The sequence below is a fragment of the Artemia sp. Qi Xiang Cuo genome, chromosome 8 (assembly GCF_049724085.1).
Source record: "Artemia sp. Qi Xiang Cuo chromosome 8, ASM4972408v1, whole genome shotgun sequence".
Classification (NCBI taxonomy): Eukaryota; Metazoa; Arthropoda; class Branchiopoda; order Anostraca; family Artemiidae; genus Artemia; species Artemia sp. Qi Xiang Cuo.
Window position 1 is genome coordinate 68,079,018 of NC_142801.1, and position 24,284 is coordinate 68,103,301.

At 34.5% G+C, this 24,284-nt stretch overlaps 1 protein-coding gene across 1 annotated transcript in view; it reads right to left on the reverse strand.

Annotated features, from left to right (window-relative positions):
• The window catches only part of LOC148949741 (uncharacterized), a 52,720-nt gene that overhangs the window by 22,853 nt on the left and 5,583 nt on the right, over positions 1-24,284 (reverse strand). The window contains exons 2-5 of the mRNA XM_089093703.1: positions 15,163-15,307; positions 13,218-13,425; positions 10,128-10,321; positions 4,462-4,761 (exon numbers count right to left, since the gene is read on the reverse strand). Of these exons, the coding sequence (XP_088949829.1) occupies positions 4,462-4,761; positions 10,128-10,321; positions 13,218-13,425; positions 15,163-15,307 (847 nt within the window). The remainder of the gene's footprint in view (positions 1-4,461; positions 4,762-10,127; positions 10,322-13,217; positions 13,426-15,162; positions 15,308-24,284) is intronic.

Consider the following 24,284-nt stretch of genomic DNA (forward strand, 5'->3'; position numbering starts at 1 on the left):
TTGCCAAAATGAAACTGGAATAACAATAAGCAAAACTAATTACTTTAATTTTACACAGCTTACAACACCGCCTTCAAAGGAAAGCTGTGTTTTCTTTTTTGGTAAGAAAACAGCTTACTTTTTCTCTAAGCAAGCTGGATAACTTCACATGGAGGCCTTTTTCATAAAAGACTGAATTCTCATTTTTCCTAATAGTCTTAGACATATATGGCTGTGCAATTTTTCACTAATCCGAATAAAATAAATAGATTTAATTTGCACTATAATTGATACTTTAAGAGTATCGTGCGTTAAGATATTATTTGTGTATATTAAGTTTTTATTAAAAAATATAAATATATCGGAAAATTTGATTATGCTTGTTCTTTTTAATAGAACTTTCTAGTTGCTTTTTACTCTTACATAAGGCCTTAAAAACAAAGAATTAAAAAGTACCTTTTAAACCTTAGAGACTTTTCCATTCTACTAGCATTAATCTGCGAAATTTATTGTTTGATATTCCCAGCCTTCACTACAATAACGACTAAGCATACAGCTTTTCCTGAAGGTTCATAAATTTGAATTAAAAAATGAATAAACTAAAACTTAAACAAATTAAAAAGTTTATTTAGGCAAAATTGTTGATTCACCTCTGAGAGAGAAAAATCGTACAGCTAAGAGGAATCGTCATTGCCGATTCTCTTTTTTTGGGCTAGAAATTGATATTATGATATCCAGACAGAACTCTTCAGTATCCAGAGTTAAAATCCAGTTTTCTAATTTCTAACGATAAACAAGAGTTCAAATAGGGAATAAAATCCTTTTAATAGAGAGTGATTTTCACAAACAGTGATAAAATTTCACAAAAATTTCTAGATAATTCCATCACTGCATATGTGACCGAAATATCTAGTATTTTTTGTGAAAATTTATCACCGTCTGTGAAAATCGCTCTCTATTAAAAGGATTTTATTCCCTATTTGAACTTTTGTTTATCGTAATGAAAAGGCAGTGTGGTCTCCGAAATTATCTACCTAATTCCTGAATTCATGAAATTTGAAGGGAATCCAGAGTCAGACATTTATTTGCTAAAACAAGAACACTGCAATAATAAGAGGTGAGAATAAGGGTAGGGGGCAATTATCCATTGATTTTCCTGCCCTTCCTAGATTTTGTGAAATATCTTTTGGGTGGTTTTATTGAGAAAATTCCCAACCCCCAGACTTTGAAAATGAATTCTGGCCCCTTTCCCAAAATTTTTATGAATTGACGGTCCTCAGAACGACTAAATAAATATGTAGAAGGAATTAAAGTAAAGACATCGCCGTTTTCCTAGAATTAATCATATTCGTTACGATCGCTCACTGAAATAATTGAGACATAAGCTTTTGATGTTGGAATGTTTTTCGCCGTTTTTTCTTTCAATCTTATATTTATCCTTTTTAAGCCCTTTCCCAATTCTTTGCTTATTTTCTTTTTATGAAAAAAAAATTATTTTCTCTTCATTTCTATTAGGCCAGGTATCTTCAAACTTATAATTTCTGTTGCAAGCATGAGTACTAATACTACTGGTTATATTTGTTTTTGCTTTTTCTTTTATAAAAAGACTAATTCGGCATGGTTGATTATGTTTACATTTTTTCCATCTTTTTGTCGATGCTGCCAATTCACAAAAATACAAAAACGCATTTTTTTTTTTAAATCTAGGGGATATTTTTTTTCAATGCAAATACCAAAAAAGGGTTTTCCAATGAAAATGTCGAAAAGGTTATTTTTCAAAGTTAAGGGGGATGAAAGGCAAATCACCCCCCCCCCCCCAACTGGCACAATTGTTTGTTTTTTTCCTAAATAGTTTTATATCTCAAATTTGAAAGTTACATTTGTTTGACAGTTTTGTTTTGTTTGACGTATTAAAACATTTCAACTCGTGTGATATAGAATGTAGGTTACCGTAGTTGACTCGTAAATTGTGCTACATAGCACAAATTTTTCTAAGGCCAATAGTTGTAATATCATCCAGTTCGATCCTTCATATGCCAAAATTCACCCCTAACAGCTGTTATTTTAATGAATTAAGCGGATTTCTTTTTGCATTTCTTTGCTAACAGCTGTTATTTTAATGAATTAAGTGGATTTCTTTTTGCATTTTCTGAATGAAAAAGAAAAATTGGTATTAAGTATTTACATTTTCTTTTGTTGTTTCTAAAAGTAAACTAACAAAAAATTCACTCTAAGGACTGATTAAGAAAATCAATTGGGATATTACTTTATTTTTTACTATTTCCTACTTGGTAGCGTTAATTCTTTGAGCAAACAATCATTGCAACAACCAAGCAATTCCCGTACACCCTTACTGATGAACTGGTCAATATCACTGCAAATCTCCAAGCATTCATGGAGTCTATTTCAAACATTCAGCGCGAATAAAATTTCCCTTAAATAACCCAAAATATGAAATTAAAAAAAGATCTCTGCATTAAGGGTAATACACAAGAGCTCAAAACAACAACTGCCAAGTAATGTTTCGGATTAAACCTTAAAACAGTGAAACAGCCCTCAGAATGACTAGGGCTTCTACATATTTGCCCTCCTGAATGTGATCAGTTTCTCTACAAATAAACAAACTTAAGAAAGAAAATATTACATTGGTAACTAGTGTCTGTCCTTGAAAGTCGTCTTGCTGCCTCTTTCTTTGTAATGGCGTGGATGAGCCTTCTGTATACCTCACGGTCTTCTGCTAGACGTCCTTTATTAGGTTGCAGCTACCACTGCAACCACGATGAGGAATGCCCAAGAGGCGTTGAGGCGTGAAGTTGTCCTTACACCTCTATGGGGGAAGACCATGAGGGCGAGAATCTTGAAGTTGGCCTTCGAATATGATTTTTTGAAGACATGGCTGACGCATCCGTTGGACATGACCGAGCCACCGAAATAGCTGGAGCTGGATCTTGGTGGTAATTGTTTGTGGGATTCTATCGCCCTCGTGTATTTGAGATTCTATCCAGATAGGTGATTCCAACGATTTGGCAGTGACAGTTTCAAAAGTGCGAGTCGACGCTGGTCACCCGCCATCAGCGTCAAAGTTTCACATTAATAAATTGCGATAGGGGTGATCAAGGTATCAAAAAGTCGTGTCTTAAGCCGCAGGAAAAGATCCTTGCTAAGCAATATGGTCATAACGACTTTGAAGCTGGAACTTGCAAGGGCAACACGCTTTTTGTATATCATTTGTGTGGTTGTTGTTGCTGGTGATCAGACTACCAATGTAGGAGAACTTGTCGCCCCACTGAATACTTTCTCCGTTAAGTCTCAGGTTTTCTGTTATTACTTCCTGTGATTTTCGTGAGCAGTACATAGCCTTCGTTTTGGATGCATATATGATCATTCCGAAGGAGCTGGTTACTTTGAGGACGTATTTAGCTATGGCTTGTAAGCCATCTGGAGTTTCAGCAATTACGTTGATGCCAATGGTGTAGCCCTATCTGTCAGAGCCCCCATGTATGTGCGCCTCAAGCTGTTTCCACCAGGGAGAGGACTACTGCGAGAAGTTTCTGGGGACTGGAGGCATCCTTGAAGGACTCTTGCATAGGTATGAAAACAGTCAGTGATACCTTCACTAGTCATGACACGACTTCTAAATGTAGAATGCACATCTTTGATCAGGTCGACTAGGTTTCATGGTGCTCCATATTGAAGGAGGATATGTCGCAGGCCGTTTCTCCAGATAAGGTCAAATGTTTGTTTAAAGTCAATGATTAGTTGGTACAGGTTTACGCATGTGAAAAGTGTTGGGGTCCAAACTCTCCCATAATATCAATTTTTTTTAGGTATTTTCCCATAATTGCCTATAGTTCTCATTTAATTTACCCTCTTTAAGCTACTTTGATAAACTACCCCTTCCTAACGAGAAAACTTTTTGCATAGAAGTTATTCTAAACTTCTTTCCATTGGTAGGAGTAAAGCTGGACTAATTTTCTCAAGTTGAACCGATCCCATTCTAATTTAAATACCAAACACAGCCATAGTCAGCAACACTAAAACACTGCTTTCTACTTCTGGCAAATTTGGCGAGGTAAACTTTGGTAAAAAAAAATAAGGGGTGTACAGACAAATTAGGATTTCATAAGCCCACCCCAAAATGACTACTACCACTGCTACTACTAACATCTCACTACAGCACCGAGCAGCCTGAGGGCAGCACAGCAGCGTGGTACTTTTTATCCAAACCTATTCAAATACTGATTTAAAGCTTAGTATAGCAACAACAGGTGGATAAGGAAAAGGATAGAAAGGGTGGGCTTATTCGGCTTCTCTCTCTGAAATATGTTTAAAGTTGACATTTGGAAATAATCTAAAAAAATAAACCAATCGAATGAATGCACATTTGTAATATTGAAATTCATGTTGAAAAAGAAGGTTCTCTCCTTTTCTCTTTGATTTAACTTTTATAAATGCCATTGGAATGATGCCAAGGGGACCTACCTTAACAGAATTCAAAGTACTGAGGAATAAGCTTGGTTCAAATTTTGACAGAATTGTCTGATGTGACCCATGCCATAGTCCAGATAATAGGGTTTGTAACCCATAGATGTGAAAATATGGTAAGATACACACGGGTCTCTCCTGATACTCTCCTACTGCAGTTCGAACTTGGGTTGTTGCAGGCGCATGAATTTGACAAAGGTTGTAGACAATATTGCTGTGACTTAGAATGACTCCTTTTGGCAAACCGGTGGTTCCACTTGAATATGGTAGAATTAAGGTGTCATTTTCAGGGTCAATCTAAAAAAATTAATATATCTATGATTTTTATGCTTGCATGGCAAAATTATGTCGTTATTTCCGCGGTCAATTCAAAGAACAAAAGCAAATTTGTAGGATTTTTTCCACTCTAATGTGGCTAATTAAGGTGTCATTTTCAAGGTCAATCCAAAAACTTATAATATATATATATATATATATATATATATATATATATATATATATATATATATATATATATATATATATATATATATATATATATATATATATATATATATATATATATATATATATATATATATATATATATATATATATATATATATATATATATATATATATATATATATATATATATATATATATAAGCTTGTGTTGCATAACTGTGACGTCATTTTAGCAGTGAATCCCAAAAACAGTAAAATATGTTTAGGATTTTTCCACTTAAATCTAGCAAAATTAAGGCGCAATTTTTAGGGTTAATCTAAAAAACATCGCATAATATATCTAGGATTTTTATGCTTGTGTGACAAAATTCTGAGGTCATTTTTGCGGTCAACCCAAAAAAATATTAGGATATCCGTAGGATTTTTCCACTTGAATTCAGCTAAATTAAGGTGTAATTTTCAGGGTCAGTTTAAAATATTAAAGCATAATATGTTACATATTATGTTAGAATTTTTATGCTTGTATGCAAAATTATGACGTTATTTTCGCGGTTAATTCAAAAAACAGTAGAATATTCCTAAGATTCTTTCCTCATTAAGGTGTTATTTTCAAGGTCAATCTAAAAAAATATAATATATTTAGGATTTAATATGGCAGAATTATTACGTTATTTTCATAATCAACAACAAATAAAAACAGTAGAACATTTCTATGATTTTTCCACTTTAATGAAGCTAAATTGAGGTATCACTTTCAGGGCTAATGTAAAAACTGTAATACATGTAGGATGTTTATACTTGTATGGCAGAATTATGGCTTCATATCCACTGTCAATAAAAAAAATAGTACAGCGTAGATGAATTAAGGTATCTTTTCAGGTTAATTATATAAGAAATCGTATATTCTTTGAATTCTTCACTTTGATTGCGTCAAAATTCAGGTGTTATTTTCAGGGTCAATCTAAAAAAGATAACGTGTTACTAGGCCTCTTATCGTTTAATATAACAGGATAAAGGTGTCGTAGACAAAATGAATCTAAATTACAATAAGCTGTTTCTAAGATTTACATACTAAAGAGGGCATGACTTGAGGATTTTTAGGGGCTGTTTTTCCTTATAAAGTACGATGGAGGTGTTTTTGCCTGAGACAACTTTGAGCGTTATAGAGGTGGATAATTCTTTCTTTTGTTGAAGTGGCTTAAGCTTGCTGTGGAAAATTCCTATAAGGCAGAGTTTCTTAACATTTTCATTATCAGTTTTTCACATCAGTGCAAAACAATCATTAAAAAAAAATTAGAGAAAACAGTAGAATAGATTAGAATTATTTAATAAAAAGAGCTTTCATAGTTTTGGCCTAGGCCCCAAATAAATAACGATACTTTTTTACAACATTGGTCACTAAAGTGAAAAAAAAAACAAAAAAAACTTTACGAAAGATTAAATGCACTAACAAAAAAAGGGACGAAAGAGTTCACGAAGCGATTTGTACGGCACCTTGGGGATTCAAGCTTGATTTTGCTTCGGGTATTCAAACGTTTTGTACAAGAAGGTGGTAGTAAAAGCCCTAAACAAAGAGCATGAGTAACATGTAAAAGTGAAAACTGTCATGTGTCGACAAAAAAATCACCAACACCATCTAGACTTAGAGGTCTCTTGGTATTTCTTCAAGATTCGTATTTCTTTCAGAAACTGAGATCAGACGTTTATTACTACAGCAGTTTTGCCAGCTGTTCTCATTACACTAATTTTACTCTGTTACTAGACTAAAAATGCCAAGAAAGTTGAAGTGCTAGATGGCACTGGTGAATCTGTGTCAACATTAGCATCAGTTTTACTCTAAGAAGTTTCCTGTACTCTTTGGTACCACCCTAAAACAGGAACAAGTGCTTCTATATACTCATTTGCGTCATAGCTGAGTTGAACTTAAGATCCAAACACTTTATGTATATACACAATAAAAAATTTCTAAAAATTACTAATTTTGGCGACATCGTATGCGAGGTGCCGCTTGTTTACTACAGGGTGCCGCTACGAGGTGCCGCTTGTTTACGCTTGTTTACTTTACCTGTTTACTGTATATATCAAGTAATATATATATATATATATATATATATATATATATATATATATATATATATATATATATATATATATATATATATATATATATTTATTATATATATATATATATATATATATATATATATATATATATATATATATATATATATATATATATATATATATATATATATATATATATATATATATATATATATATATATATATATATATATATATATATATATATATATATATATACTATTAAAACACATTAATGATATATTTATTAATACAATATAATAACATATCACACTTTCAATTAAAACAATTAGCCTACACCACTTGTGACCCTTACTGGCAGGAAGGTCACAGAGTGGATGGGGGTATTTCAGAGAGAGGCTTGTGGAGGAAAAGATAAGATAAGATTTATTCTTCATTAAATACACATACAATGATATATGTTATTAATCCCCCAAAGGCACATTGGCCTGTAAAGAAGGGGAAAGACAAATGAGTTACTTACTCAGAGATGAAAAACAAAACAAAATTTAAAATAATCACAGACATAAGAGCAAAAGGAGAAGAAAAGAAAATATAAATAAAAATAAAACTATAGGAAAAAATAGAATAGATAAACTAAATTAATTAAGTAGATTAAATAGACTAAATAAAAAAATAATAATAAAAGAAGTTATAATAATAAAAAAAAAACAGATAAAAGTAACTTCTACGAAGCCAAAGAATTTTTAACAATTTTTTTAAAGGAACCAAATGAGTGGCACCTTCGAGCCGATTCAGGCAGCTTATTCCAAACAATATGACACGCCATTAAAGGATTAAAATCTGACCTTATGCAAGGAGTAAATGGAACTTGAACATGATTTGTCATATTGCGAAGATTTTAATTATTATGATCAGACGTAAAAGATAGCGGAACACTTAGGGGGCGGTGGAGGTGACCATGAAGGTGAGAAGAAGTAATAAAGGCTCATGAAAGAATGGAGAGTGACCCAAGATCATGCAAAGTGATAACTAATGAACAATTGGTTTTCTGTCTAAGGTTTGTAGATTTATTGTAAACGTATTAAAGAGATTTTAGCGGTGAAGGAAAGGTTGACATCCACACTATTCGACAGTAAAAAACGTAAGATTGGATCAAGCAGTTAAAAAGTATTTTCAAAATTAGTCAATGAAAAGTATGTTTAAGTTTCCTTAAAATACTAGGACTTCTATAAAGCTTCGTTGCCGTACAGTAAAAGTAATACTTGAAACACAGGTTACCATAATCAAGAATACCATAAAAATGAACATATCAACCTTCACATCTGTGAGTTGTCCCATTTTGCTGGCGAATTTCAGACAGCTGGGGGTAAACCTGAGAAACACGCGAAAAAATAAAAAAACTGGACTTAGAAAAATTTAGGGTAAGATAATTAGCATCAAGCCACAAAATTACTCTCCCAAACAAATTTTCCAAATTTAATCGAAGCTCTGATTCGCAGTTTCCCGAAGTGCCAAGTGTACTGTCATCAGTAAAACAAACAAGGACATCAGAAGAGGACGAACTATAGTTGCCACTATGGGCAAGGGAAGGCCTAGGATGACAAAATCTGCAAAAATTAGCAAGTTTCTGCTTTTTTACAACATTTATAAAGATCCATTACAAAAATAAAAATTAGGACATGCCAGGAAACTAATCCCTGGGGGACTTCAAAATTCCTTTTTGAGGTGACCAGACAGGTAGTTCAACAGAAATTAACCTATACTTCAAACTAGACTTGAGCCAGGGAAATTTATTTCCTCTTACACCAAAATGAGACATCTTCGATAGAAGAATTTCATGGGTTAAGCAATCGAAAGCCTTACGAATATCCAGGACTATAGCAGCCGGAATCAATCCCAAATCTAACGCAGAATGAATAAAATTCAAAAGGATCATACAGGCATGTTCAGTGGAGTGCTTCGTTCGGAATCCAAATTGAAAATCATGAAGAAAATTTTTAGATTTTAGGAAAGTAAGGAGACGAGAAAGCATAGTCGTTTCAAATATTTTACTGAATGCAGATAAAATTGAAATAGGTCGATAATTTGCCGGATCATTTCTTGGTCCACCCTTATACAAAACGATAATCCGAGCACGCTTGAGAGTATCAGGGAAAACTCCGCATTCAAATGAAAGATTAACAAGTTTTGTTAGAGGCAATACTATTGAAGGAAGAATAGATTTAACTACCTTAGTAAGGATCTGGCCCAGACGAGGACGAGTTTTTCAAGCCATTAACAATTTTAGCAATTTCACTTACTGTTACTGGCTCTAGAAACATAGACTTAACACAAGACGGGCGGAGGTAAGATAAAAGTATTATTAAAATCTGAGTAAGAAAAATACAATCCCTCTTTGTATTTCTGCTTACAGGACATAGGCGTAAATAGAAAATGTGACCCTCCATCAGGGGCGTCCTGAGAATTATTTCATTGGAGGGGCGATCTCGTAAATTTTACCGAATTGCTACCTGATTATGCCGGATTTTCTGCAGAAATCAAGAATTTTGCTAAATTTTGGGCAATTTTGACCATTTTGTGCCAAAATTTTAGCCTTCGGCGAAAATTTTATCCAATGCCAAAAACGTTGGAGGGGCGGCTCGCGCCCCCCTCCCCCTCGGGGTGCTCCTGTCCTCCATGGCAGGGAAGCTCAGAGATGTATTTTCAGTCATTGGTGAAACATTAATAAGAAGCATACATAACTTCAAGATGCGGTTCCAGAAGCATAAGGCTTATTGAAATCAATGTGAGTATTTCGGGAGGGGGGGGGGAGATCAGAGTCTTGTATTACAAATTTATATAATTTATTTGCATTATTTGACTTTATCCCATTTATTATTTATAATATTAATTGACTTGGGACATGGTGTTATTATTCTTGACTATCTCAAGTTTTTATATGTAAAATAACTTCAAGAAGGAGTTAGGCGGGAAAGGGGGGGTATAAATTAGAGGGAGAAAATTTGAACATTCTTGCTTTGGAATCGTCTAGGGTGATAGGGGTTATGTCGGTCGTGCAACAACCTTTTCTCCAAGTAGTGAATATAAAATTATCGTTAGTAATTAGTTTCATTGTGCAAAGATAATTCAGTTTTTCATGGATTAAATTACCTTAGCTTCATCAGTGTAGAGGTCAGTAGATATTAAGTCCTCAAAAGATATCCAACCTTCTGAATGACCAAAAATTGTAATAAAGACATTGGATGAATCGATGTTATTAAGCTTCGGTTTTAGAAAAGAGACATAGGAGATATCACAGAGCACAGCCCTCACTTCTGCCGCATTAAATTGTCGAACTATTTCACCTGAAATGAGTTTAGGCAAATTATTGCGCTATCTAGAAACATATCATTGCACCCAGAACATAAGAGGGTAACCCCTCTTATGCACCCAGAACATATTGCACCCAAATTACACCCAGAACATAAGAGGGTAACCCCTGTTTCTCTTTTTCAATGAATTAGAAAATGATATCAGTTCAGGAAAGGCTTAAATATTTAATGGCAAAGCCATTATTCTAGGGCAAAATTTCTCTAGGGCAATTATTAGGGCAAAATTATTCTAGGGCAATATTCTAATGGCAAAGCCATTATTCTGCATTTTTGACCTTCACGTTACTAGGAATTACATTGTCCGAAAAAAGATCATGAGGATAGTTACAGGTTGGTTTAGACACAAACAAACTGTCTATATATATATAGACACAATATAGACTCAACAAGTCTCTATATATATAGTCTCTATATATAGTCTCTATATATATATAGTCTCTATATATAGTCTCTATATATATAGTCTCTATATATATAGTCTCTATATATATAGACACAAACAAACTGACTTCCTACAAGTATTTTGGGTCTTTATATACTGGGCAATTACAAGTGGTTAAGTAATTTTTTTAACACATGTGAATAAACAAACTGTCTAAACATTTGAACAGTTTGCAGCATGGTTGAGGCTGATGCTCAATAGTCCCTTAGAAATTCCCACTAGAACAATATTCTACAGGATCAGAAGCGGCTCATCAACATGCACTATGGTCTCATGTAATGTGCCCTACCTGCGTGTATTTACGAAAAAGAAGATTTACTGGATTGAATTATTGGGAATGAATATATCGATTGCTTACTGGGGATCAAATTTGTTTGTCATGTTTTCAAAGGCTATGGCATGTTTCTATAGTTGGACGTTTAGTTCCCAACATTCTTGCTTAGAGGAGAATGGAAATCAAATTGCTATTCATGGGGTGGAGCTTCAAACACATAGAGTATTTCCTACTGCGCCAGACTGGTTTTAACTTATTAAGAGTCGATGTCGCTTGTCCAATTAGAAAAATTGAAAATTCAATTTTAATGAAAGAAAACACCATATGCAATAATGAATTTTTTCATTTATAATAATATTTTTTCATTTATAAATAATATTTTTTCATTTATAAATAATATTTTTTCATTAATTTATTTTTGATTAATTATATTAATAATATTTTATTTTAATTAATAATATTTTTTCATAATATTTTTTCATCAATTTTCTGCTTCAATATATGCATATTGCATAATATGCATATTGCATATTATTCGTTATTTGGTATTAATTCTTAATACCAAATTAGAAAGAATTAGACACATTTTAAAAAATTCGCAAAAATAAGCGCAAATAAATGAAACCAAATACCTTAAGAAGGCGTAACTTTCCTTTGAATGTTTTGGAAACAACAGATTGCTTGTAATTAGTTTTTTAAAAACTAGAACCATTGTTAAATTTAACTAGTTAGTTTTACTTACTTATTTTCAAAGTTCAATTCAAGTCATACCAACGTAGTTTCGTGTCAACCAAAAGAAAAATCTTACTAAATTGCGGTTTTCAGGTATGAATAAGCATGAGATGGATTGAGGGGTCAAAAAACGAGTGTGCCTTCTAAATAAAATAGAAGGCACAATTGGCAGTAAGTATACGCAAATTGAATCCAAAATTTTGAATTTTTCACATATCTTCATTACCGTTCTTTGAAAATAAAATTAATTAGACCGAACTTATTTGATTTTAATGCTTTTTGTGATTTTTTGTGTTCAAACCTATTCGTATTCCACTGGATATCGAGATAATTAATAATCTCGCAGCGACTAAAGTAAGAAAACTCAGATGTAAATAAATGAAAAATTTTATTATTAAATAAAATGACTGTTAATAAATGAGAATTTTGTTAACAGTTTGGCATAAAAATTTTTGTGAGACAGGGGGAGGGATGCAGTAATCAATATTATGTCCCAGTCTCAAGAGAGTCCAGAACCGTCACAGACCTTAGCACTTCAATAACTCTGTGTGACCTTATTTAATTGTAAATAGTCAAAGAGCCTACAGAATCCTGATGTCAAATTACATTTTACTGGTATAAGACATAAAATGCCAATTCTTTTGAGGGGTTTGATGGAGCAGCAACATTATACTTATTTGCGGTATAATTTTATTTGCTATACCTTTTGTTATTTGCTATAACTTTATTCGCTGTAACTGTTTGTCTTAATTGTTGTAAATTCATTGTTTACCTATACAGTTTTCATTAGATATTGTAACTTCATTTGTTGTGACATATTCATCAGACGTTGTAACTTCATTATTCTTTGTAAGTTCTATTCGTGTAGGTTTCATTGGGCATTAGTAGTAGTTTTTCTTCGTTTTATTTTTAACATTTTTTTTTGTCAGCTAATTTTTACTCATTTTGAGCATTCAATTACTCTTTGCTGTTCGAAAAAAAAAATGATTTATAATTAAATTAAGTGGAAAGGAAGGATTTGAAACAGGTAGCATTAAACATTCAAATCATGGGTGCCAATAAGGGGGGGGGCAGGGGGGCACCTGCCCCCCGGGCTGAATGATGCTGCCTTATTTTTACATTTTTTTCTGAGATTTCTATCATATAGCATTAAAAGTAACAATTAGACAAGGTTTGCCCCCCCCCCTGGAATTCAGCTTATGGGCGCCCATGATTCAAATAGCATTAAATATACTGACTGATGAAGATAGAATAAACATCTAAAAAAGAAAAAAAAATCCTCGATGAGCCCCCCGCCTCCAGCACAACCCAGTCAAGCCACCAACTAAAAAGCAAAAAAAAAATATAACAAGAACCGAAGAAAAAAAATATCAGAACAAGTGGTTATAATGAAGCGTTGACTGTTTGAGAAAAAAAGTTACCTGCAGTGTAAGTAGGATTTACAGGAGTCACTATAACTCCCACATAGGCTGCTCCAAGGAGAATAAACGACCACTCGGGACAGTTTGGTAGGACGAGACCCAATATATCTCCCTTCTTGAGTCCCATTTTGGTGAGAGATGCGCCAAACCGAACAGAGAGCTGCCGAACTTGACTGTAGGTGTAAGTCTTTCCGGTGATGGCACATTCCTACAGGTATATCAGTTCATAGACGATATTGTCTTTCCAATACAAATTAAAACCAAATAAAATATATAATATTGGGTAGCCTAAAACCTTCAATTAAGAATTGAAACATATGGTGATATATATATATATATATATATATATATATATATATATATATATATATATATATATATATATATATATATATATATATATATATATATATATATATATATATATATATATATATATATATATATATATATATATATATATATATATATATATATATATATATATATATATATATATATATATATATATATATATATATATATATATATATATATGTATATGTATATATATATATATGCTTTTAATATTTTTTCACTGTTTTAATTTTTCAATGTTTTTTTTTCACTTCATTCTAATTTTTCAAACAATTATAGAATGAAATATTACTAGGGAATATACAAAGACCAGCGTTGCCAACGCGGTACATTTGTACCGTTTTTGGTGCAATTTAGAGGTCCTGGCATAGTGCAGCACATTTGCAAATTTTTTGGTACAATCAGATCAGGGACGTACGCAGGGGGGGCCTCTGGGCCCGCCCCCCCCCCCCTCAAAAAAAAATCTCACGATTTTTTTCATTTCCCATAATTTTCTGATTTTTTTCCACAGAATAATGGGTTTGAAGGATTTGCCCCCCCCCCAAAAAAAAAAAAACAACAACAAATTCCTGCGTACGTGCCTGAATCAGATTTCCCGATACATTTAGATTTTACTTGCTCCTTTTCGACTCAAATATATGTTCCAAGTTTTAGTTTATTGAAAATTTTCTTATTGTTATGGCAAATTTTTAACCTGCTGTTCCGATGATACAAATTACTTTCTTGTGGTACAATTTTAATCAAAAAACTGGTACAGTTTATTTCAAAGCATTGGCAACACTGCAAAGTACCTCTTATACTTCAGCGCGTAGAAATATTCCCCAATACTTCTCATCTTCTGTCTACTCAAATCTCATCCTTTAAGCGCCTTTCACGCTGCGTATGTGATTTTCCATGAAAGGTGTTTCAGTTCCATTAAGTTTATATATAACCATTCACAATTTAAAAGTCCTTACAGGTAAAATGATATCATAATCTTCGTCTAAAATAAAAAATAAAAACATGGAATGGATATGGAGATTCACCTTCTGATTAATTATTAAAGGTTTTCAGGGCAAAGTATATTAATCTGATTTTAAAATTTATCAAAACGCAGAAATTTGATTTTGTTGCTACTAAGTCGACTTTTCCATAACGTAAAATAAACCTAAGTAACGCAAAAATCTTCAATAAAACTTAAATAAAATTAAATAAAATATGAAAAAAAATATTAAATTAAATTAAAACTTAAATAAAAGTTGAGTTCTGCTTGCCACAGCCAACGTTAAGGACAAAACTTCCTCCACAAGATTACATAACTAAACATAAAGTTTAAAGTTATGATTGTGTAATAGATTCTATGGCATAGTTGGAAAGTTCCGTTATTGCACACAAACAATTATGCAAACTTTATACGTTCGTTTTAATTTCCATTGAAAATATCAAACTGAAAAATACAAAATAATTATTTCAAATGAAGTTCAACTTTGGACTATAATCTTTCTTCCAGTGATCTACTCAAATACGAAGTGAAAAAGATTTATCTTTTATTTTTGAACATTAGATTCGTTTGGAATGCAAATCTTAAAGTTAAAAAATCACAACTTACCAAGGCGACTTTGCTCCCAAACTTATCTGTTTGTTCAAATAAATATTGCGTCAAGGATACCTTGGGTAATTCACAATCAGGAAGCTCCGAGCGAGTTACGTTTTTATCTAAAGCTAATTGACTTATGCTCCGAAGAAATGATGTCCTAGAAAAAAAAACAATTCCAGACTTCAATCGTTTCTATTGCATAAGTCACATATTGTATAAAATGGCTACGTACGTGCATATAAATCTGAACAAGGAAGGCTGAAGAAGTTAATCTCAGAGGAGGGGCAAGACAGCGGGAAATTTTTCTGAAAGAGGGCCAAGGTTTAAAAAAAAACAAAAGTATGTTGGAAACGCTTTTTCGACAGTGCTACAAAATGCTTCACTTTTTTAACATTTTTGGCATACACACCTGCTGCCCTCTCCCATTGGCAGCCATGATTCTAATAGATCGATCTGATGGTCTGATGTTTCTAGCCGAGCCAAAGAAAAATGACAATTATACCCAAGACGCACTCAAGTAAGTCATCAAACAGTTCGTGGTAACGAACTGTAAGTAAGGAGCGACCCGGCTCAATAGTAACCGAAACTCTAAAAAACGGGATTTGGAAACCAATAGATACATCAAAAGAACCAGATTTTAAAACTGATTTCAGATATATGAGTTTCATCAAGTTTAGTCCTACCCATCAAAAGTTACGCACCTGAGAAAATTTGGCTGATTTTCGAAAAAAGGGGGAAAGACCCCCTAAAAGCTATAGAATCTCTTACAAGTGACAGTTCAAAAAAGTCTGTCGGATATGCCTGAAAGTATGCAGCAGTGTTGCCAGGTGTCTGGTTTAAAGTTGCACCACCATGAACGTGAAAATACGCCGAAAGCTCTATTTTTCTAATGAAAATGCAAAGAATAAACGACCCCCCCCCCTCACCCCCTAAAAAAACTTGCGCCGATTTGAAAAAAAATGAATGCGCAAATGCCTCAAAAAAGCGCCAAAATGGTGCAAATGCGCCCAATCTGGCCACTGGTATGTACAGATTCAGCACATTTTTCAGATGCTCAGGTTCGCGAAGAGACCTGGGGTAATTAACACAGGGTTGCCACCTTTAGCGTGAAAGTGTTATTTTAGCACTATTTCATCATGAGTAGCACTGAAGTACGTGCTATATTTAATGACCAAATAGTAACACTTTCGAGCTACAATTTGTAGCACTTTTATGCTACAATTTTTCTTTTTGTCTAGGACGAAATAATGAAGATTCTGAAAAAAGGCAGTGGAATAGATAAAGTGAAGAGTGCCTTTTCCCCGTGTTTGTTTTTAAAAGATTGGTGCAAAGTTGACATAACCTTTACCGTCTTTTTGTCGTGTTCGTTTCGAAAGATTGGTGCTAAGTTTGAAATAATCAGGTGAAAACTAGACCTAAAACTAATCAAAGTACACCTAAACAGACCATGCGTGAGTCGTGGCGCAAGCCGCGACACGTGCAAAAATGTTTTTAACTGTAACACCGAAAATCATTGTATAGCACAAAAATTCGGACAATTTTAGCACTTTAGGAACTGACCGTGGTGAAAAATCTTGATTAACAATCGAGAATCATCCGGAAGTTATATTTTCAGGTTGGCAAAGATGGTCCACCAGAATTACCATTTTTGACATTAGTCCCAACAAAATGGCGCCGGCCTCACTAGTTTTCAAAATTGGACCACTATTTTCAAATTCGCGCCACCAGTCCCATGAAACTTTGATTTTCTGGTGGTAAATGGACATAGTTTTTCTTATTTTTCTCAGTCAATTCTTATTATTTTTTAAATTTGCCTAGCTTTCAGATATAAAGAATGCATAGCCTTGATAGTTGCACTGTTGAAGATAGAATATCTAGAAGGAGGTCCTTGATTTAATTGGCAGAATCGCTCCTTAGATGATAAAATTCAAAATTTAGTAAGCAATTAGAGGTAGATAATGGAGGAAGTAGTAGAGGTAGGCAATAAGGTAGGCAATCACAGATTAATTTTACTTATAGGGTAGAAATTAGATAGATAAAAAAGAAATGTTTTATCCCCATTCAATGCAACTTCCAAGTATATTGATAACTTCCATTATAATTGCGTCCTCTCCCCCACAATTTCGTTGATTATGTGGGTTTGCATTATTTTTAGGCTTATTTCTCATCAATAGTTGTTTAAAAAATTCAAAACAAAGCCAATTTGAAAAAAAAACTCAAGAGTAGATATTCAGAGTAATTTACAGCTAACTGCCCTAAACCCTTCCCCTGCTCTCTCTAATTCATCGATATACAGCATTGGCACTAGCTCTTTTCGGGCCCTATGCAGTGTGAATTTGTGGAGACCCAATGGCAACTGCTATTAACCGTGGATTTGCATTTATGTCATTTACTCAATTAAATCTTAGGGTGTTGGTCTTTTGTAGTCTCAAATGGGATTTCAGGGTAAGTTTTTGCCATGCAGCACGAGGGAGAGTTCTGTTCAGTATCTCTATGATGCACAGAGATGACAGAGTATTCACATGGACTTGCAGCTTTAGGTTATGCCTACACTGAGATACAGGGTGTTTGGTGAGGGGGGGGGGGGTCTGAGTGGCTGTACCGGTCGTACATGCCTTGGGCTATATACAAAACTTTGTTGATTTGTTTGCCAAACTTGACACAGTGACAAGTAATTTGGTTCTAATGAGTGCCTCCTCCCTCCCGACGAAGAGAGGAATTATCACTGCGCCATTACTTGCTTCAATCGTCTCTTGCATCGGATGACAAAAGAACGTAAATAAGTATTTTTGTTATATTATATGACTATGTATCATATGTTATATAATATTATATGACTATGTATTATTTACTTACGAGGCTGAAAGTTGGTCTGCAACTGCAGCTGTCCAGCACCGTCTCAACACTCTTCAATCTAAGTGGCTTCGGACAACCGAGGAAATCCGATGGACAGACTTTGTCAGCAACGACAACCTACGAAGTATGACTTCCCAGTCCGCTTTGTCACACTTGGTTATCGAGCGGACACTTCGTTGGCTTAGAAATCTTTTGCGATTGCTTGCCGCCACTCTGGCCCGGATTATCTGCGACTTTGAACCAGCCAGTAGTGGCTGGAAGTGTCCAAGAGGAAGACCCAACTCCCGGTGGAGTGATAGTATCGGGAATTTTACTGTCTGAAACAGAGGCCCTTGCTGCAGACCGTCTCACGTGGAGAAGGCTGAAGACGCTCTCAACACCACCCCCGAATGAGAATTAAGTAAGTAAGCAAGTAAGTATACGATTGTCTTGGTAACAGGTTCAAAAATATGAAGGTGATTTATTGACATACTAAGCCTTTTACCTTGATCCTTGTTGGATGGCTGCTATAGTAGCAAGCATTCTACCAATAACATTAACTATTGACGAAAAACGTTGTTGAACATAACTCTCATTAGTTTGGCTTGCTTATTTTCACGATTCAACGTGGCAACACTGGAGAAAATATCCTAATGACTTCTTAAATTTGAAACTATCAAAATGAAAACCTTAGAAAATCGCGGTGTTCAGACACGAATAGACCTAATACGGGTCTCGAGGGTAATCTTTTTGTGTTCTTGGCAATTTAATGAGCCGCTAGTGACTTAGAATGTCTAAGGGATCATTGATCAGAAACTTCAACTGTGTTGGGGAATAATTTTCACAACTTAAAATTTCCCACTGCGTAAGGACTCAAAATGCCTTCAGTGGGGTGTTTTGTTCGACACAAATGTTTACGAAAATTCAAATTGAAATACGACTATTGAGCCGTAATGTAAATACGATAGTAAAACATTCTTTGAGGGAAATTCTTCAACAAAAAAAAATATATATACATATATGTAGGCGGTAGCACAACTGTTAATTCTGCTTAGTTTAAAGCAACGAGTTTAAGTACGGTGTGGCGTTGATTTTTCGGGGATTACTTATCAGAAAAACAGAATATCGGGAAAAGTAGGGACACTGCTTTACGAAGATCTGGAGGGAAAATCTAGATGGAAGTTTCTGACGTTGTACAAAAAATCTACAAGTTGTTTTTTTTTTTTCTTAATTAAGAAATGTGAGGGTGTTTTTTTTTTTTTTTTTTTTTTTTTTTTTTTTTTTTTTTTTTTGCGCAGTATGAAAATGTAGATGTATTAGAAGGACAATGAAATGTGCCTTATCTGATCAGTTTTGAAATCCTATAATTTGCATAAAAGTCAATTGTATGGGGAGGGGGAGGCTTCCGTAGCAGGTGGGGGTAGGGATCTTCCAAGGGGAATTTCCCTATGGATTTTATCTGGGGGAATTTCCCAAGGGGAGTAATTTTCTGCGGAAGGAGGATTTTCCGGGGAGAATGTTCCGCCGGGGGGGTTTTCCTTGGGTGATTTTCAGGGGAGGAATTTTGCCCGGGGGAATTTCTCGTGGGAGGATTTTATGCGAGGGGTAGGGATTCTATGGGGGCGTCAGCTCCCAACAATGCGTTGATAGAACCGCTGATCCCACCTTATCACAGGCAACGCACTAAACTCCAGGGAGTACTGAAGGATCAATTGGACCTAAAATTTGGACTTGAAGGAGAGGGCAGATGTAGGTCGAAACAGACTATATGCATCAAGGGTATCAAAATGGCATGTCGGTAATATCACAGGAACGGCTGGGGGATCGAATTGAAACCTGCAAGGTGTTTTAGGGGGAATGAGGGAAGAGGACTTCAAATTTTATATTTACAGTAAATATGTAAGGGGGCGAATATATGCTTGTTTCTGATCCGCCTAAAAGTTTTTGCGCTATTTTCCGCAGTGGGACTTACAATCTATTCACGTGGAAGTAATGAGGTGAATCGAAAGATAGTATAGCCTATGTATGCTGGCTATCAAAATAGCTGGTCAGAAATGCGTTGAAAGATTGATTTTTAAATTTAAGGTGGGTTTGAGGAGATCAGTTGACTTGGGGTAGGGGCAGAGGTAAATAAAAAAAAACTTTTTGTAACTAGGTTATCAAAACAGCATACCTGCAGTGCCCTGGGAACAGCGTGGGAGATTGAGTTGAAAACTTTCAGATTTTGGGGAGCGGTAGGAGAAGGACATCAGTGTTTAGGGGGAGGCACTCTGGGCTTCAGATTATTTAGGGGTTGGTAGCTCAAATCTTATTTGTGGTAATTTCTGTTCATTTTACGTTTGAGCTGATTAATTATTCAATTTAATTTCTTCTCATTTCAGGTTCCATCTATTCATCTACAGCAGTATATTTTATTTTTATGCTTGACGTGATCATTCATTTTAATTTCTGCTAATTTTAGATTCCATTTATTCATTAGTAGTAATTTCTGTAGTAGTAATTACGGGTCGAAATACCGTCGCTCAGAAAAAGAATAGTTTTTCGCTCCGGCGAACGTCTTGGAAGATATGTTGTCTAAATATCCAGGAGCAACACCCGTGAGATATCGCAAAATAACAGTTATGATTAAAAAAAAATACTAATAATAATAAGCTTTATAAGAGTTGCAAACGTTAGATAAGAATTAGAAAATTTCTTATCTTAATAATATAAAAACGAAAGAACATCTACGCAGGAATTAGAAAGATAAAGAAAATCAACACTGTAAAATCCGGTTGATATTGTAAACTGAATTCATTAAGAAATTGAAGAGTGCGAAGAATATTTCCTGTCGTAGAAAAGAAGCTATGCGGGAACCACTGTTAGGGTCTTTCTGCATATGAGAAACTGTTAAATACAAGCATGCACCAAGGATTTCTTTTTTTTTGGGGGGGGGGAGGGGGGAGGGAAGCACTAGTAAGAAAAAATTATGTGGAGTGCAATAAAAAATAAACAAGTTTTAGTTGATAATTTGAATGAGAAGTGCCCAGAAATTCAATAAAACTTACGACTTCGTAGAGGCGGCACCAAGGCCCACCTGGTATGTCCCTAATCAACTAATCCTTTACATTGCCTTCCCTTATTGCCTTCCCTATTGAGCTTGTAGATTTGATCTAAAGGTAGTAAGTTATTGTCACTTTTCACTCCGTCAGCTGTAATTCAAAAGACTTACCGGAGAATGAAAAATGAAATAACTGTTATGTGTAAAATGAAATAACTGTCGAGTTCTTAACTGTTATGAGCCAAACTGCAATTAGTTATTATAAAATTATAATCCTTATAATTATAAGAGTCAGCGCGTAAATTTTTTATAAATGGCAGTTTCAAAAAAAGCAATTTGCAATTTGACTCATTTCAGGCGTCGTTTGTACAAAAAATGTTTATAAGGCATCAGAAATATCACAAATTAATTTACATACTCAGCTCGGTTTTCTAATCATTGAAAAGGCGATATAACGTATTTGACAAACATGAAACTTGGGCCAAGTTTCAAGTTAATTATACCTTGCACAATGTATTAATTTAAAAAAAACTTTTTCCATAAAACAAGTTTTTGAAAGAAAGGTAAAGAACTCCATTAAACAAAAAATGAGGAAAAATAAAATCAAATAATCTACCAAGCGTGAAACTACCACAAATCAGTATCGATAAATAAATGAAACCCAAAACGAACAGAAATTACAATAAATAACCGAGACAAACTCAAAACGAGGAGAAATTAACATGAGTAGGGCTCAAAACCCCTATGCCTTCTCAAGGCCAGAACATAATTTGCACTTTACTGAAAAAATATAAATGTTTTTACTTTTATAACTTTAATAAATCAAATAATATTAACATTTCGATTAGCAAATATCAGTATATGTATATTAAACTGACAATGCACATTCCATTTGTATTTTTTTCAGTAAAGTGCAAATTATGTTCTGGCCTTGAGAAGGCATAGGGGTACTTTTCTTTGAAAAACTTATTTTTTGGAAAAAGTTTTTTTAATTAACTTCTGTTCGCTTTATATTGACATAGTCTTTTCAGGGAAAAAGAAAATAATGGTTTAAATCTTTTCGTTTTTTTACAGACTTTATAGTTTTGCCTGCTATTTGTATGCTGGAGAAAATTTTTCAGCAATTTTTAACAACATGAAACCTTTTAAACATCTGAACACAAATAGTAGTGTTTAATTTAGTTTCATACCTCCTCGAATTGACCTCAAACATTAAAATTAATATTATTTGCAAACAAATCTTTTTACTTTCTTTGATAGCTTGCTCACACGTACTATATTTTGAATCGGCTAAGTTTTAAGAGTTGATATAGCCCGAAAAATTTGAATATAATACCCTTAGTTGTTCTTGGGATACTGCTGAGATTCCTTATTGAGAATTAGCATTACCACAATGCATTTTGATTTAATCTTAACTTACAACCTTTGCCCTGGGGACTCTGGGGGGTTTGTCATCCTTAAATACATTATTTCCCGAACTTTCAACTACGTTGAACAAAACGGCTATCTCTAAACTTTGATTGAATATGTTTGGGGAAATGGTGGGCGTGACAGGGGGGTCAATTACTCTCCACTCACTTTCGACCATTAAAAAGGGCTATTTCAATTTCCAAACAAATGAGCCTTTTTGAAATTTTTATAACAACTATCTATATAAACTTTATATGCCCCCAGGGCATAACTTACAACCCTTGCACTGAGAGCTCTGACGGGGGTATCATCCTAAAAGCCCTAATTTCCAGAACTCTCGACTACGTTGAACAAAATGGATATCTCAAAATTTTGATGGTATTTGTTTGGGGAAAAGGTGGGTAAGAGAGGGGGTTAGGTGCTCTTAAATCACTTTCGACTATTAAAAGGGCACTAGTCCTTTCAATTTGTAATTTAATTAGTCCTTTGTGATGTTTTTATAACATCGCTTTCTATAAAAACCTTACATGCTCCCAGGGCACAACTTACAGCCCTTGCCCTGAGGGTTGTGGAGGGGATTGGGTTGTCATCCGTAAAGACCTAATTTCGAAAACTTTCAACTAAGTTTAATAAAATGGCTATCTAAAAATTTTGATGGGATGCGTTTGGGGAAAACGTGAGCGTGAGAGAGAGGCTAGCTGCCCTCACGTCACTTTCGATTTTTAAAATGGCACTAGCCCTTTGAATTTCCAATCGAATGTGCCCTTTTTCAAGTTTCTACGACAATGATTTCAATAAAAACTTATATGCACCCAGGGCATAACTTATAACCCTTGGTCTGAAGATTGTGGGGGGGAGTGTCTTGCTCAAAGGTATAATTTCCTGAACTTTAAACTGCGTGGAACAAAATGGCTATCTCAAAATTTTGATTGGATATGTTTGGGGAAATGGTGAGCATGGAAGGGGGGTTAGTTGCCTTCCAATCATTTTCGACTATTAAAAAGGGCACTAGCCGTTTCAATTTCCAATCGAATGAGCCCTTTTTGAAGTTTCTACGACAACGCGTTTTATAAAAACCTTATATGCCTCCAGGGCATAACTTACAACCCTTGTCCTAAGGGCTGTGGGGGAGTGTCCTCCTCAATAACATAATTTCTATTTGGAAATCAGCAACGCTGAACACAATGGCCATCTAAAAGTTTTGATTGGATGTGTTTGGGGGAAAGATAGGCGTGAGAGGGGGCTTAGTTGCCCTTAAATCACTTTTGACTATTAAAAAGGCACTAGCCCTGTCAATTTCCAGTTGAATGAGCCCTTTTTAATGTTTTTACAACACCACTTTCCAGAAAAACCTTAAATACTCCCAGGGCACAACTTGCAACCCTTGCCCCGAGGGTTGTGGGGGGGATTGGGTTGTCATCCGTAAAGACCTAATTTCGAAAACTTCCAACTACATTGAATAAAATGGCTATCTAAAAATTTTGATTGGATGTGTTTGGGGAAAAGATGGGCGTGAGAGGGGGGTTAGTTGCCCTCACGTCACTTTTGACTATTAAAAAGGCACTAGCCCTTTGAATTTTCAATCGAATGAGCCCTTTTTCAATTTTCTACGACAATGATTTCAATAAAAACCTTCTATGCCCCCAGGACATAACTTTTAACCCTAACCCTGAAGATTATGGGGGGGAGTGTCCTGCTCAAAGACATATTTTCCTGAACTTTAAAATGCGTGATACAAAATGACTATCTCAAAATTTCGATTGGATGTGTTTGGGGAAATGGTGGGCGTGGAAAGGGGGTTAGTTGCCTTCCAATCATTTTCGACTATTAAAAAGGGCACTAGCCGTTT